The sequence below is a fragment of the Sphaeroforma arctica genome (assembly GCF_001186125.1).
Source record: "Sphaeroforma arctica JP610 unplaced genomic scaffold supercont1.338, whole genome shotgun sequence".
NCBI classification, from domain to species: Eukaryota; class Ichthyosporea; order Ichthyophonida; genus Sphaeroforma; species Sphaeroforma arctica.
In genome coordinates this window covers 46549-64348 of record NW_014040220.1, presented here as the reverse complement: position 1 = coordinate 64348, position 17800 = coordinate 46549, and the positions used below count along the sequence as shown (strand labels likewise).

Sequence of the window (17800 nt, the reverse complement as noted above, 5' to 3'; positions counted from 1 at the left end):
TTATCGTCTGTATATATATATGTGTGTTTTCATGGACATATGTGTCCATATATATAGTTGTGTAACTTCGCAAGTATGCGTGAAAGACCCTGTAATTTGAACTATACCAAATTGGAGGAAATAACATCAAAAATTACAAACCCACATGTTGGACACTCTTTTTGACACTATTGTAGTCGGGTGATAACCGAAAAACGCTTTTTCACAATACATACTAGTTCGATATTTTGTCTCCTGAGCGCATCCTGGTCACAGACGACGTAGTCCACACTTGTCACATATCCTGCCAGAAGCGACATTGTGAACTTTGTAATTCATAGTCATACAAATAATTGTTCACACCTATCATTAGTATTGTCCTTGAGCAATGTTACCAATTTCAGAGCTATTGTACCAGTAGTATAGCGTCAGTTGCAATTTATCCTGATTCCGCGCGATGCATGTTGACCACCTTTTTCAAATAAGGTGGCAAATTGTTACCAATTTAAAAATTGATTGTTTTTTCGAACAAAAAAAGGCGGCAAAAAAAATCAATCCAGTTTTATACTCTTGTGGTGTTGAAATACTGACAAGCAACACATAGATTGTTAGTTTATTTGACTTATATACAGTGACAATATAAGCCCACATGCTCACATATGCCACCCTAGTGCACAGTATTCAAGTGCACCTTAATCTGTACATCTTCCTGCTTCACTGCTAAATGATCTCTGTCGAGTTCTATGACTCAGCCTTGGTAGATTACTATGCTACGTTGTGCATATGTGTTGTGCATACACAAGGACTGTTTATCAATGTGTTTTTAACTTTTAGTATCAACTATCGTCACACATACTAAATAGCAAGCTATGTCAATACCTTGTAGTATGAAGTATTTAAATATATGGAAATATAGGAGAAAAAACAAATATGAGGAAATTATACAAGAGAAATAATAAATATGTAACATATATATTTTTGGAAAAATAATAAATATGAAACATGCACGAAATATATTTTTTAGGAATATGATGAATATGAAATAAATATGCCAAATATTTTTCATAAATATGGCAAAAAATATATAAAAGAATAGTATTCCTAATTTTAATTATATACATATTTTTGTATTTCCTAAAATAATAAATACGTATATAAAACGTTGAAAATAATAATATGCACTTTTTTATTTGTATGTGTTCCTCGGTCAGGTCCAGACTCCAGACTCCAGAGTCTAGACTCCAGAGTCTAGACTCCAGACTCAGCTAAGCTTAAGCGTTTTAAAGTATATCCGGGGCAAATCGACCATAAATTTTTTCTAAATTGCACTTGATTAATGGACCTTTTTTCATGAAAAGGCGATTTGAAACTATTCACATCTCACACAAAGTGAAAAATAGGACAATTCGAGACAGTTTGGCTGCCTCAGAAAATGTACCTATTCGTAAACCCAAAGGATAATATTTAAGATAACGCTTATTTTTATGTTTATTTTTTTGAACGGAATCGGCTCAATTTTTGTCATTTATTTGTCTGTGTACAGTTAGGGTTTAGGGTTTATATTTTGGTGGGTTTTTTTAAAGAGTATACTTTAGTTCGCAACTCTGGTGATTGGCTTAGTCTCTGCTACATCGTTAAACCTCAAGAGTAGATCAGAGTCACACACATTTTTGCGTCTTTGCATAGCCTTCTGAAAATTGAATAAGCCTAACATCCTCAAGAGGCGTGGCGAAAATTGGTGCCTAGCGACTTATTTTAATAAAGTAAACAATAAGATATATAAATAAGATTGTTTCAAATAAGACTTGTTTCGGTTCCCATTGTAAAAATAGCGGGTTCCTAATAGTAGTTGCACAGTTAGCGTATACTATAAACGTATTAATAAATACAAACGTTTATACTGGTACTGGAATACTTTTAACGTATTGGACATGAACAAGAATTGAGATATTCAAGATTCTGAACATGTGATAGTACTCAGTAGAGTATGGGACTCTACTGTGGACAATTAGGTGGTTTCTCAAATATAGATTGGTTTTTTCACTGAAATTAGAATTGTACAAAATATAGGAATGATACAAATCTGACACCTGAAAATGACACTTTGGGAATCTCTAATTAACGGGAGTACCATGAGAGAGGGTCTCAGGCATGAAATGGTTGTTGGTACGTACAAACCTATGGTATAATTCGATAATGATCTCAGAGCAAGATAATCCACTGAGAAAAGGACAGGATCAGAGTTAGAATTTAGGGCAACCTGGTTTTGATTCCTCCTAGCCAGCCAACTAGATGTACCCCCGTCTATGCCTTAAATGGGATGGGGAGCTAGGTACCAAGTGATGGGGTTTAGGTGCAGATGTAAACTGCATCAGTTTGGGGTTTGATTTTATTTTTTATTTTCTTAAATTGGACTTAGAGATACTGTATTGGTCAATTTGATTAGATAATTGTTTCGAGGCGTGAAATGTAAAATATGCGTCCTGTTATCGTATAGTCAGCCTAGAGGAGACCGACTTTTACATATTTTTAAGTCTATAATACGCTATCGATATTATGACGAAAGGAAACAATAAGGCAGCGAATGTAACTAAGGCTGCAAAATAAATTGGTTTACTGTAGGCGATGAAGCAGAAAACACCCCCGGCATCATCAGTGGACTCTAACGTAACTGAGATCACACCGAGACAACCAGTACCAACTCTGACTAAACAAAAACGAAAGAAGTTGGTTGACTCGGGTATAGGGAAAATATTATTTATTTCAAAAATGTCAAGTATATCCGCGGCATAACGCCAGATGCGGTCGAAGATTCGTAGCAGCCCTTCCGCTGGTCCATGTAAAGTGAGATACGACCGTAGTAGGTTCTGAGACGACCGGATTTCGGCTTGGAATAGTCGTTCGCGGAATTTGCTGCGTAGGTGATACAGTCGATGGCGATATCGGTTATAACCATGGGAGGTGATGTGAATCCGGAAGTAATGTGACTACGGAGCCACAGAAACCACTTGCGAAGAATGCGAAATCTCGAAAGGGAAACGCCGAGAAAACGCAATCCTCAGATAATTCAACTTCAGAAGAAGTGCGACAGGCACTGGAATCAGATGTACCATCTTCACCAATGGATACGCGCAAAGCACGTAAGCGAGATCCTACTTATCACATGATAGCAAGAGATAGGAGAGCCTTCTTGAAGGACTACCAACCAATGCTACATGATTTGAGACCTAAATAATATTATCCCTAAGCAGCGGAAGAAAAAGCAAACCGCAGCGAAGGATCGAAGTCATGATGAAACAGGGGAGGATGACTCGGAGGATGAGCCAACAGCACTGTTGGATCAGCCCCAAATCAACGTATCGGAAGAATAACTGTGATTCGTGGATATAGGTCCAGATGATGTGGACCAGACATTTCACCGTCGAGACGACGATTCTGACAGCAGGATTGCCTTACAATTCCTGCGTATACCCAAAACATCACTCCGACCGACTTGACGACAGAACTTTGCTCTGGACAATTCATACCAGGCACAGATTGATCTTCAGAAGAAGGGTCAACGAGAGTTGATCCGACAGCGGGCCAACAGGGCACGGGTGTTTTGAAATACGTATGGAACGTACTTTCCGGACGTATTGAAGACCAACCCAGATGGTACCATCTCACCGAGGTATGTGATGAATGCAGCGGTAAGAAAGTTTGGGTACGATTTGTTTAGGGATACTAAATATTACAATCAATCGGCTAAAATTAATGAAAACTGACGAAGGTAAGCAAGCATGCAAACTTTTCCGTCAATTTCAAAAGATACTGCCGGAGGTATTTGGAAGAGCGACTATGAGAGCCATACCATGTGTTCATACATTGTATCATACATACTTGCCATTTTTGAAATAAATAATATTATCCCTAAGAGAGATGGAAATTTTGCATTCTTAATTTGTTACGCAATTCGGGATCTTCTTGTAGATCTTCCCGACTTGATATCAACCCATTGGCACTCTATCAAGCTATATTGGCGTTTGAGATGTTGTCAGACAGTGGAGAGGCAAACAGACTCCGATATTCATCACCCGAAGCTCAATTTTCCCTGGATAGAACGCAACAGCAATGTCGCGAATGGCATCTGAACAGGAGCCTAATCCAAATCCATTACTGAAAGGAAATCCACAGAGCGCCCCAGAGGTATCTCAGAAGGACAAACCGACCGAAGAGCCTAAACCTGTTCAGGTGAAAGCTAGAAAATTCTCGTCGTCATCGGGAGACAGTTCGCCCCCAGCGGCTATCCCAATGACGACAAAAGATGCTGTCCCATCCGAAGCGCTCATTAATATTAAACAGATCGATGGATCAAAGGATAAGTCAGATAACTGACTGCATGGTCAGATGCAAACAGACAAGAAGGGATTAGATCACTCCAGTAGTAATCTGAAATTGTTGAATTCACTGTTCAAATGAACAAGACCGAGGCAGCTTCACTCGAGGCGATGGATCTAGGTAGGATTGATGCCGCTAGTCTTTCTGTACTAAGATTGATTCAGAAATAAGAGTGATTCAGACCGAGAAGGCTGTGGAAGGCAAGGAATTTGTAAACGACATAGGTAAATTACCAACGACATACAGATCTGATCAAAATGACTTAAAGGATACAATCGATACTAGCAGTCTGGCGTTGTTATCTAGGTCTTTGAAAGAGTTTGGACAGATTATGCTTACAGCCAATCTATGGAAGAACCTATGATTCGAAGCAGCGCAGCAGAGCTTTAAGCCGTTCTCTTACAAGTATAACAAGTTAGAGAAGGCGAAACAAGCGATCACTAGGCTGGAAACGTGGAAAAAGCAGAGTGAGATGATCGTCCACTTATTTTCGACGGACCCTCGACCGGAATTGTTTGTATCGATCATGATACCACCGGAAGAAGGAACGCCGGTATCCCACTACTTATTAGAGTTGGACACACACATGTCACTGTGTACTATGGGTGCAGACAATGTTTTGGTCAAACCTACATAGGAGATATCAAGAGATTCTGTACGCCGATATGCATCAATCTTACCCGGACAAGGTACGAGAGATCTCCATTGAGGGACCTACCTACGGTATAATGAAGCTAGAGGACTTAGCCTGGGCTGAATTTTACTCGAGAGCGGAACAGATGTCTACCAAATGCCCTAGTTCCGTGGTGAAAGTCACTAATGCTCAGAGGAAGGTCAGCGGCAATCTTACCGGAGGATCAGGCAATAGTCGAGACTCTCAATCCACTACTGGAGGTCAGAAAGTACACAAAGGGGGTGACAAGGGTGGCAATAAGAACAAAAATATCAATGGTTCTGAAGGCAACAAGATCAATGTCATCCCTAAGGGTAACCAGACCAACAGAAATTGACCGCCGGTAGGCAACCCTAAGCCCAGGCATAGGAAGGTCAAAAACTGTAGTGAGATTGATTGCAATTGACGAATGACCCGACATGAGCCGAATGGCAGATGGAATGGAAGGCACGCAGAAAAGAGTAAGCACTTTATCGAGAAGTGTGCCGACTGTACCGGGACTGGAGGTTACCACAAGCATACATGGAAGGTGAAACCAAAAGTTGAAGTTAAGTGACAAACATACCGGGTCTTGTCACTAAGACAAAAGGAAGCACCTCGAGACGAGCGTGTAATTCTTGACGTACGAGTTAACGGACATGAAATAAAAGTGCTGTTAGATCTGGACTCGCAAATTTCATGTACATGCTCTAGATTCTGTATGATCACAGACGCTACTCGCAAGTCAGAGCCAACTATGTTGAAATTGGCTGATGAAAGAGAGATCACTTGCAGAGAAATGGCAATCGATCTTAGGTTTACATTGACGGACCAACGTACTACAGTTACTAAGGCAGTCATATGTATCACTTCACCAGACTATGATCTCATAGTAGGTATGGGTGATTTATTGTCATTAGGTATCACAATTACAGGCTTACCTACTAACATTGAACTTTGTTGAAACCGGTATATAAACCTTCGAAGACTGTGAAGGAGATAATCCCTCACTTTACAAAGAAACTCAAGGACTTGATTTTCGAGAATGACAAGATTCGGATCACGGACTGGGCTAAGTTCAAATTCAGTAACGGATACGTTAGTCTAGACCTGACGAGAGTAGATTTCTCGAAGCTGAAGTGTCTTACACGTAACTATGTTGCATGGCGTTATGAGCAGGTCGTACGAGAACAGGTTAAAGCATGGTTAGATGACGGAGTGATCGCAGTCAACTATGAGCCGACTCCCGTCAATCTAGCGCTTTTAGCCGTCGACCAATTCAACTCTGACGGGACACTGAAGAAAGTTCGGGTGTGTTTGGATATGAGCCCAATTAACGCTTTGATACCGACACACAATTTTCACTTACCAAGGATAAACGAACTACTCAGGCGCATGGAGGGAGCTAAGATATTCTCCACTATCGACCTGACGCAGGGCTACCACCAGATGAAGATCTACCGACCACATCGGAAGTATTTCACCTTTACCTGGGAGGGTCAGCAATATTCGTTCAAAGGTGCCCCCCTTGGGTTAGACATATTGCCTGCGTTCTTTCAGCAAATTATGCAAGACTTGTTTAGGGACATGGACAATGTACAAGAATACATTGATGACATTGTGATATTCACCAAAACCAAAGAGGAGCACGACAAAGTTGTGCGAGAGGTTCTAGACAGACTCAACAGGCACAACTCTAAGATCAACAGTAAGAAATGTCACTTCGGTTTTAACGAAATTCAACTGTTGGGTTACCGAGTATCCGGGGATGGAATCATGATCGATCCCGGGAAGGTCGGACACTTGCTAGACTGGAGAACTCCTACCGCGGGTAAGGATGTCAACAGCATGTGCGGAATCGTCAAATTTTTATCTGACGGAGTACCACACCTGGCAAGTTACTTAAAGCCCTTTGGACATTTGAGATGTCATAAAGGCAAACTAGGCGCGCTGTGGACCAAAGAATGTGATGACGCATTTAAGCAGCTCAAAACAGTGGTTCAACAGGCACCAGTAGTCCAACCACCAAAGGATGGTATTCCATTCAGGGTAGCAACAAACGCATCCGACATGGCACTCGGCGGCGTTCTGTATCAAAAGATTGATGGGAAACCGAGATATGTACAGTTCTTTAGTAGAGCTATGAATTCGTCTCAGATCAATTACCCAACCGTGCAACAAGAGCTTTTGGCTATTGTTACTACACTCACTCATTTTAAGGATTATCTATATGGCACACACTTCAATGTGCTATGTGATCAGAAATCATTGCAACACCTAAAGGACATGAAACCTAACTCACAGTTAGTCAGTCGATGGCATGACACGATCGCAAAATTTTCTTTCAGCATAACACACATACCGGGTATTCACAATCACTTACCCTACATGTTGTCTCGCTTCGTACCAGACTTTAATAAGAGGGTTAGGGAGTTGCTAGTTACGATTGGATGGTCAATCCTCGGTGGTTTAAGATCGCAGACAACATACATGGACCACATACCATAGATATGTTTGCTGCCCATCACAATGCGCAACTACCAAGGTACCGGACACTGGAACATCCGAAAGGAGATAGATTCCAGATTGACTTGTCTAACGAGAATGCCTGGGCAAATCCTCCATGGTTATTAATACCACAGTTGCTAAATTATGCACATATTCAAAATGCTGCCATCACGTTGTATTGTCCCCTTAGACACTCAGATAAATGGCTACCACAGTTGATCTCAATGATACAATGTGAGCCGATCTATGTGGATAGAAAGGTAGATACTTTTCTCTACCAGGGTACCCGTGCAGTCCAAAAGACGCCTTGGCGACATACTATTATATGTTGAATAGGTTCAGTTGGAACAACCAAGTGGACACAATTCGAGACCTTCAAGCGTGATGTTGAAGAAATCAAGATTCCATTCTTGACATCTAAGTCTCAACGGGAGGCTGGAACAACACAAGCACCTGCAGTACGTGTTACCGAGATACAGCCAAATTCAAAGGAATCAAAGAGGAGCGCATCACTAGCGAAAGCCTTCTACAACAAAATGCGGTCTGACAGGGAAACTCGATTGCTTAAGCAATTGATGAATGACTTTCCTATTGGACAGATCAAACATTAGTCGGATTCACGATGTAGAAGCTTTAGGCGAGATTGGGCAGGACGAGTCTTCGAGTCCAGGTGATGACGCGGTGGAATCCTCACCTCCTGATTCCAATGTAACAAGTAAATCACAGGAGGCGATTCTGAAGTGGTCAAGACAAAATCATGCTCTTAAGCACATGGATAAGGTTAGAACTGAGAAAGATTGTACGAGGTGTGGAATCGTAAACCCGAACCTCAAGCAATATATATCTCAGGTGTATCACGAATGTAACAACTGCGAAGTTAACCGGATCAAGCGCTACGGATACGCAGCTTTACGCAGCTTATCAGAAGACGAGCCGTGGCGCCGGGTTATCATTGATTTGGTTGAGCTACCCACGTCCGAACACACGAAGGATAAATATGTCTGTCACGTGTTTGATGTCCCATCAAGATATAATGTATTATATCCGCTGAAGGACAAATCGACACAAACTGTGGCTGAGTGCATATATAAGTGCTTCGCAGATTTCGGCTGGCCAGCTATTGTATGTTCCGACAACGGTAGTGAGTTTACAGGAGATGTCATGACGACATTGTTACTCGTTGCGGGTTCATGCCATAAGATGGGTGTACCTTACAAGCCTCAGACACAAGGTGCAAACGAGGTACGACACAGAAAAATGAAGGAGTTCATGCGAGCAGCACTACTTGATGATGCTGACATGTGGCCGTACTCAATCAATTGGGTACAGACACAGATGAACGAATCCCCTGATTCAGTCACTGGTACAACACCCGCTCCCTATTTCCGGGGCCGTTATAGTGAATTACAGATACCCTTCAACAAGGAGTCTCAAGATGATCATGTGTTACCATGGTTAGAGAAGATGCGTCGGACCATAGATGTGGTCTATCCTTGTTTAAGGGAGATGAAGGACATCGCTTTCAAGAAGAGACAAAAACGATGGAATGATACCAAAAAAATAGTCGAGATTGAGGTAGGCGATATAGTCAACATTATGGCTCGCAACTCCGATACAACTGTGCTTACGGCTAAATATATTGGACCATTTATGATCTCTGTGGCCGATAAGAAGAGCGGAACGTATGAATTTAACAACGTTGACGGCTCTAGTGCCTTAAATATTGGGTCACATCTAATCCCTACGACAGAGATCATCCTTTGTCGCACACGTGAAGCTACTACACCTCTTATGTCTTACAAGTTTAAAAAGATTCTAGGGAGTACAAACATGAGGATATGACATATTACGCTACGGAGTTCGCCGATGGAGCACAGTATGGTATTCCACCATCAGCATTTGATGATCCGGATGTACTAAAGGCTTTTAATAAGAAGTTTTGCAAACTCTTACACAAAAATAAGGCTGATGCAGAAGCAATCTTACCATCGAATAAGCGACCCGACGTGGTTAAGATCTATCCACAGACATCATACATTCCCAGCTTTAAACAGCATGGAATGTACGTACCTCCAAAAGTCATTAAGAGACGTCCCATCCACCATCGGGGACCACAAGGACCAAAGCCCAGACGTAATAGAGTAACCGAGTAACTTATAACGTCTAAGTATACTTTGTCTAAGAGAATATAACATAAGCATTGAGGCCATTATATGATTGAAACCCGTTTCTTTTCTTTTCGTTTGTACAATTCATGTGAGCTTTTTGAGTCGATGTGCTAATACCACATATAAACCAACATTGAAAAATCGGGGGGGGGGGGGCAATGTAAAAAATAGCGGGTTCCTAATAGTAGTTGCACAGTTAACGCATTTTATAAACGTATTATCATATTAACGTTTATACTGATAATACTGGAATACGTTTAAACAAGAATTGATATATTCAAGATTCTGAACATGTGATAGTACTCAGTAGAGTATGGGACTCTACTGTGGACAATTAGGTGGTTTTCCAAATATAGATTGGTTTTTCCACTGAAATTAGAATTGTACAAAATATAGGAATGATACAAATCTGACACCTGAAAATGACACTTTGGGAATCTCTAATTAACGGGAGTACCATGAGAGAGGGTCTCAGGCATGAAATGGTTGTTGGTACAAACCTATGTTATAATTCGATAATGATCTCAGAGAAAGATAATCCACTAAGAAAAGGACAGGATCAGGGTTGTTACAATTTAGGGCAACCTGGTTTTGATTCCTCCTAGCCAGCCAACTAGATGTGCCCGTCTATGCCTTAAATGGGATGGGGAGCTAGGTACTAAGTGATGGGGTTTAGGTGCAGATGTATACTGCATCAGCTTGGTGTTTTGATTTTATTTTTTTATTTTCTTAAGTTGGACTTAGAGATATTTTATTGGTTAATTTGAGTAGATAGTTGTTTCGAGGCGTGAAATGTAAAATATGCGTCCAATGAAAAGATATCTAGTCTTATTAACTAAAACATAAATAAATCTAGACCGAAGTAGTGAGTGATTAGAGCGGAGCATATAGACAATAGTCTTAGTCTAAAATCCCCTAATCTTTTGCTCACTATCAAGGGTTGAAGCTAAACTTATTTTTAACATTTTGCATTTAAACGTTTAACGTATTGTATTATTAACGTAAACGTCTTGATATCGTATAGTCAGCCTAGAGGAGACCGACTTTTACACAATGGTGTATGTTTAGGACTATCGCTACCCTTCTCTAAGTGCTGATAACAGCGCATCGTGCTCTTGACGAGAATTGGGAGTCCGTGCGATGCGCTCTACCATATCGACCTTTGTACCCAAGGTAAGATCTAATTGATCACACAATTTTCGTGCATCGTCGATCTTTAAACCCAGCACTGAACCTAGTTGCACTGCTTGCAACTTTTGTAGTAGTATGCAGCGCTGACGTAAGGCCTCTATATCACCACCTAAAGGTGCATCGACACTCCTCGATATCACTTTACACTTCTCCGTGGTCCACTTTTTTGTATTATCGTGAGTGAGTGTTGCATCCTCGGTTCCTCGCACCGATGTTGGCCGATCTTTCTTCTTATTAGATTTAACCATGCTTAGGGTAACCATTGTGGCTACACACTTACGATTCAATAGCAACGACATAATATTTCATGCTATATTATACAGTGTGTTTAGTGCTGGAGCAACGATAGTGTCCAACCTAAGTGAACCACAGTGCCCACACTGACCCTTCAATGGTTGTAACATACGGCATGATTGAATACGCTTAGACATAACATTATTGATCACGCGTAATCCTACACGACTAGCACTCGTAGAATCATTAAATTGCCTTAACATTTTCTCATCCGAAATTATCACATCTACTACATTTAACACTAGTCCGCTCATCACCTACAGAGATGTTGGCCAAGAAAGACCTTTCCTATCTAACTCAGCGATTAGACTATTTGAGTACTTTATAAACATATGTTTCTCTTTATCTAATCCCTTCCCCTTCGTCACCGTATCCATGCATACGTCGCAATTCACTCTTGAATTCTTCATCCACTTATGTGCAACATACTCCGCTACATATGGGAAGGTGGAATCGTGAAGAGATGCTTGGGCTACTTTGGGACCGCAATTAAGAAGCCATTTCCAAAGGTAATTCAAAGTTTTGAATTTGTGACCTTCTAGTTCATCTGTCGTTTCGTTAAGCCCTCGAATAAATGATTGTACATATCTCTATTGTGATAACCGTCTGCGTTTGCACAAATCTCATATATTGCGCAGATGCTAAGAGTTCTTTGTGCATATACATATGCACAAATGTCTAGGTGTGATTTCCACCAGCCATGGCACGCGCTATCGAGAAGCTCACTTCTATCGGGTCGTTATTAATACGGCCCGGTAAAACACACTTAAAATCTAAGGAGAGGAGCATGTATCGCACGAGGCCATCTTCCAGAGGCTTGCGGCCTCTTTTTTCTACACGTGATGAACTTGTAATTGGTGTGCTGCTCTCAGTATTTGCACTAGTGGTGTTTGAATTGGCACTCCCACTGTTATCACTTGCATGCGGCGTATTGTGACTAGCTCTACTATCTACTGTGTATGTTTTGGTCTATCAAAGGGATATTAACGCCTTAGAGTAAATAAACGCTTAGGTTAAGTCTAAGTATAGTAAAATATAAAAGTAAATAACGAAATGAGTCTTTTAGTAAAGTTAGGTTTGCTTCGTGAAAACAGCAATACTCTGAGGGATTGTGAGGCTGAGACATTGCCTATATATAATCCTCTCAGTACTGTTTTCGCCGAAAGGATTTTATTTAGTGTTTCGTTGTCGCTCTATTAGAAACTATGGTATGTTTCGTTGGGGCGAATCCGAGAGACTCATAAAATCCTACCTTTAGAAAAGAAAAATAAAATACATACGAATACTTTCTATTACTTACCTCAATCTCCTCCTCCTCATCGGCGTCGTCTTCTTCGTCAGATATTACAATAATGCTTGGATCAGCATTGGCCAGACCGGCATACCAAGCATCTTGCAGCCACGCTGCTAATTTTTCAGCTTCTCTCAGACGATGATCTGCTGGGTGTCTGAATAGATCCGCCCGAGGCAACCGTTTATGTTTTCCTTTCGTACTACTGACTGCTATAAACGGTGTAATAATAAAATTTTGTACCATTTCAAGGAACAAATATGTACCAGAGGCCATACCACCGAATTCACGTTTTAGGGCATTTGTAATCTCCGTCGAGAAAATCAACAAGGCTGGCCGCACTTGTTGCCTTTCCAGATTACTAGGCCATACTGTAACACGATTGATGCGCACAGGGGAGAATAGTTTGTTTTTGTACTTATTATACAATCTACGGACCCAAACTATGTCACACGTGCCTTCCGGTAGAGTATATCCCGTACTCCGCTTCATCTCAGGATACCTAAATCTGTGCCCTTTCCGCACAAGATTGTTTCTTATACACTTTACGATGTGTATGAGATAAAACAACGGAAATAATTTTACACCATTTACATTTACAGATGTCGGGAGACGCTGCTGAGGCAACTCAAGTCGACGTCCTGGTGGTTCGGGATCAGTATTATGTAACACCAATAGTCACATGGCCTTCCGATTAACGCTACAGCCATAAAAAAAATTACAGGGCACAACGTGACTCCTGCTTCCTGACTCTTAGATATGGCCTCCATTGTGTATAAAAATAAATCAAGCCTAGTCTGTTTAGCTACAGGTCGCGCCATAAGAGCAAGCGATGTTTTTGGCCCACTTAAAGGTGTCATCAGAAATACTTGCATGTGATTTGCAAGCGCATCGGGGTTGTTGTGCGCCGGGCCAAAGAATCCGGTTATATTGCTGAAATTATTCGTTGGACGAATGTTGATTTCATCAAGGTGAAGTGCGTACACAAACGTACGTGAGAACAACTTACGCTTGATTTCCGTTTCTTTGTAGTGTATCGTTGATGTAGATGTTTTAGCGCTAACTATTGATCCCAATATAGCAGCATGTGCGGATCCTGTACCCGCGAATATGCAGTCCGCCGGTAAAGCATCACTATTAGTGCGAGAAAATAGGGTCCTTTTATCCGGTAGAAAGGTATAAAGCATATTCTCTCTCATCCTATGGTAATGTCCAGGGACACGGGAATACATTTGTTGCGCATATGCTAACACAAAGGAATTTTCTGGGAATCTCCTTTGTGCCGGTTGACTTCCAGCATCTCGATTTGTTCGGCTAAGTGGTAGTAAAATACGGCTCTTTCTCGACCGACGTCACCACGTAGCAGATAATCCCCACGCTCACGTGGAATATTACATTCTGATTTTGCCGTTTGAGTCGGCTTACTGCTTGGTATCAGTGCATCTGTCGTGTCCTCAATAAAACGGATCCGCTTGAGCAATGTACTGTACTTATGTGCTATGCCGAGTTGTTTCTCAAGATGGGTAACAGAATAAACATAAGATTCATCGTTACTATAGCAAGTATTTTTGACGGCTGTGTGTGAAGGAGTATAAACGACTATATCTATGTATCCATCCGAACTTCCAAGTATTAGATGCACACGTTGTAAAAATGGAACTGAGGCAATCTCCGATTTAATCGACCGTGACATTATGATCGTATCAGCATTTAACTCCCATGTCCATTATTTATGCAATCCCAACTCAGCTTGCCTATCACTTCTTTGAACGAGCTAATGTGATCTTCTTCGTCCTCTCGCTGTCGTGATATGTGAATAGTCTCGTTAGTTAAGCGTTCACGTTGCGTGCACGATCTGCTGTTGGATTAGTTTCAAGCAGTCGTTTTCCAGACAATGGATTGCCTAGTGAACTATCCAATTCAAAGATCTCACTGTAAGGTATCATCAGAAGTCTCTGTCTACTTGACAGTTCCACAATTGGCTCAGCATCGGCCGCCAACTTCTTAAGATACATGGTAGGGGTGGCGCCGATCACGGCTGAATGCGTACCCTTCTCTTTTACCACAAGTACTGAGGGGTGGAAATAAACGCTGCAGACTCTATGATCGTTTCTTTTCCAAAAGTTGGTGGACACCTGCAGTCAGTCCATCCTCGGCACTGAATAATCGGAAGCATGCTTCGATCCAAGTGGTTCATCTGTTCTCCGTTTTGCAAGCCGTCCTTGCTTGTTCGACCTGTACTTAGGGTAGTCTTTCGCCGCAGGAAAACGAAGGAAAGACAACTTCTCGCCAATGAATAGACTACCATTTCTATTGCCACATATGGCAACAGCGCAAGACACCATAACTGCGAAGACCCCCTATATAGCCGTATTGTAAGGTGGATGTGTGTTATATGATTCTGTGTTTTAAAATTTGTACTAGAAATCTGGTATCAATATTTGGCGCCAAAGTTTATTCCTTGGCGAAGAAAATTATGCTAGGCACCAAAAAATGCTATGCCGCCCAAATTTGGGAGAGGATGTTTGGCTTGTCTATTTTTTAGAAGGCTATGGTCTTTGGCTGTTTCTACAACCAATCATTACTCACCAGTCGTAAAAGTAGTAGACAAATAAAACTTTCTTGAAATTAGTACATTGTAGAAAAAAATCGGCTTTAGTCGATTTTGTGATCAAATTGCAGTATTGCACGCACGTGTGCACACCGCCGTATTTGACGTGTGGGAAGCTTATAAACATAGCCATAGCTCAACGTATAGGTACTTAGTACATAGCGTAAAAATTCAATATGGCGGTGTGTGTGGCGACTTACTGTTCAGACAAAAGATCTGCAAACAATAAACAGAAACCAGTTCCGAGCAATGATCCAGAGAAATTATAAAAGTGGAAGACAGATTAGGACGGCTAACAAACAGCGAAAGGAGTGAAGAGTTTGCAGGCAAGCAGTTGGACAGAGATGTGTGAAAAGCACTTTCATTCGAAGTATATCCTGCAATGAAGCCAGAAATAGAACCAACTGACCGATGATGCAGTGCCAATGACGATGGAAGAATGAAATAGTCACCTAGCTAGAATCAAAGTGAAAGAGATGCACGATGCGGAACAATACTTATTGAATAAGATGCTTATCAAGGAGGATTTTGAAGACTGCGCACATCCTTTACCTCGACACATCAAGAAGACTATGAAGGCTACCATCCCATCAAATACTAGTACACACCAACTTACAGTGTCTCACAGACCACGATCACTTGTTTAGAGAATGAGATCGAAGCACTCAAAAAAATGTATTCAGTACAACTACGCAGCAGAATGTAGATCTCAAACTTAATCTCCACGAGTGGAAATTTATTGTACATAAAACACTGAACTCTAAATCCATAGTACTGGATTTATAGGTATTTTAGTACATACATATATACAGATGTACTACATAATTATGTATGTTATTTTATTTTAACACCCAAAACCAACAAATGTTTTTCACGTATTACACCATCGTAAATGTAAGCTATGGACGGCTAATGATTGATAGGTATGTTTGAGAGGATTAATCAAATGAGGAGAAAATACAAGCACGTAGGTACCATGAGGTAGGCGGTACAATGCTTAGAACGGCAGCTACATGAGGTCCGCCACTTGGGGCACGACTTGGGTACATGTTAGATAAATTTTGAAATCATCAATTTTTTTTTTGGGGTAGGCGTTGGGCAGGCGTTGGGCATAATTTGAGTACAAAATAATAATAAAACACTCGAAAACCCATATTTGAGGTAAAAATTCTTGGGCACGCCGTATGCACGATCTATTGACGCCGTGGGAAAGTGTGTAGTATGCATTTCAAAAAAAAAATCAGATGGCCGATTATCAAAATAAAAAGAGACCAAGAACTGGTTCTGTCCCGATATTGAGGTTGCCTGAAGCCGTGGAAGCATCATCCATATTAACATTTCTCAGATTTCTGTTGTGTATGATGCAGTTTCGGTATCGGTACCATCTGATGTATCATATGATGTATCAGTATTACCTGATGCATCAGTTTTACCTGTTGCAGTACCTAGTACCAATACTATACAACTAACAATGACTAGAGTGGCACTAGGTGAAGCTTGTGGTGACAATTTAGCTATCTTTAGTGCAAGTAAGAGACAGCTAATGGCTGCACCAAAACTGTATTCTAGAGACAAAGATCAGCAGGATATAGAGAACGAACCCATCAAACAGCCCATGAAACAGAAAAAGACCAAAGCATCAGGGCCTGGCGAAGACGATATTATAACATTGGCAACAATGGCTACTCGGGGTAAAGGGCGTGCCCATGAAGGTACAGATTTAACAACTGCAATTAAAATTGGCAAGATAGGAAGCCGTGTGATGTTTACAACACACATAGGATATAGATCGTTGAGCGACATTGCGTCCCAGTACATTGAAAAGAAGAAAATTGCAGGCGTATCAACTGACGGGTGGCAACTAATAGCGAGCACGTATGGCACAGACTTGATCTTTTCGCGAATACTCTATTTCCCTAGTAGTATAACTCCGACATTGCAAACTGACAGTGTCGTTTCCAGTGGTAGTTGGGCAGATAAAGACAGATTAGTTGGCAAATTCAATCTAACATATCAAACGCCACTACCGGCACGCACCTCCTGTGCAAGAAGTAAAGGCGTCGAACCCCAAAGGATGATAGTACACTGACGGTACAGCAGAACGTTTACCACGTGGGCAGATAGCGACGATAAAAATACGTCGATCAGCACAAGTGTTCTGGGTACATTGAACTGGTAATGGAAACCCATATCGGTCGGCTATAGTACTCGTGGAAATATTCCGAAGTCGAGCAACGAGAGGATAGCTGACCGGCAAACAATGACTGAGCCGGCAGCGGTAAGTAATAGAGTTGCTGCAATGACGGATGGTCCAGCATCGGGAAAGAAGCCCAAATTTTGAGTATATAGTGTTGTGTATATAAGACAGTGCATATATTATCAAGTATATGTTGTAAGGAATAAATGTATGTTCACTTTGTCTGTCAGGTTTAAGATAGTCTTCTGTATTTGCTACGGCGTCTTCGTGGCAAGTGTAGCGACGGCATTCGCCCTCGTTTAATTCATAGATGATTATTACTATCAATTATCAGGTCAGTCACGTCGAAGTGCCTAACACATACGCGCTTCGCTAACAGTAGTATTGTGCGGCCCATAAGAACTGGATCCCAAATCGTGCAAGGAGACGCCATCCTTGCGTGTTGCTTGGCAATTATATATAATGCATCGAACTGCTATAGTGTGAAAGTGGATATTAAATGGGTGTGTGCACCTATATAATTAGCATTGTT

The 17800-nt window shown here is 41.2% G+C and overlaps 2 protein-coding genes across 2 annotated transcripts; both read right to left on the bottom strand.

The window, feature by feature from the left end:
- Positions 1 to 10760: 10760 nt before the first annotated feature.
- Positions 10761 to 11138, bottom strand: SARC_05358 (hypothetical protein; the record flags this gene model as incomplete). The annotated part of the gene is made up of 1 exon (XM_014300792.1): positions 10761 to 11138. One exon carries the CDS (start codon positions 11136 to 11138, stop codon positions 10761 to 10763), a length of 378 nt encoding a protein of 125 aa, XP_014156267.1.
- Positions 11139 to 11847: 709 nt separating this feature from the next.
- SARC_05357 (hypothetical protein) lies at positions 11848 to 13647 on the bottom strand (the record flags this gene model as incomplete). The annotated part of the gene is made up of 3 exons (XM_014300791.1): positions 11848 to 12138; positions 12470 to 12669; positions 13470 to 13647. The coding sequence occupies 3 exons, from the start codon at positions 13645 to 13647 to the stop codon at positions 11848 to 11850; spliced, it is 669 nt and encodes a 222-aa protein (XP_014156266.1).
- Between the last annotated feature and the right edge of the window lie 4153 nt (positions 13648 to 17800).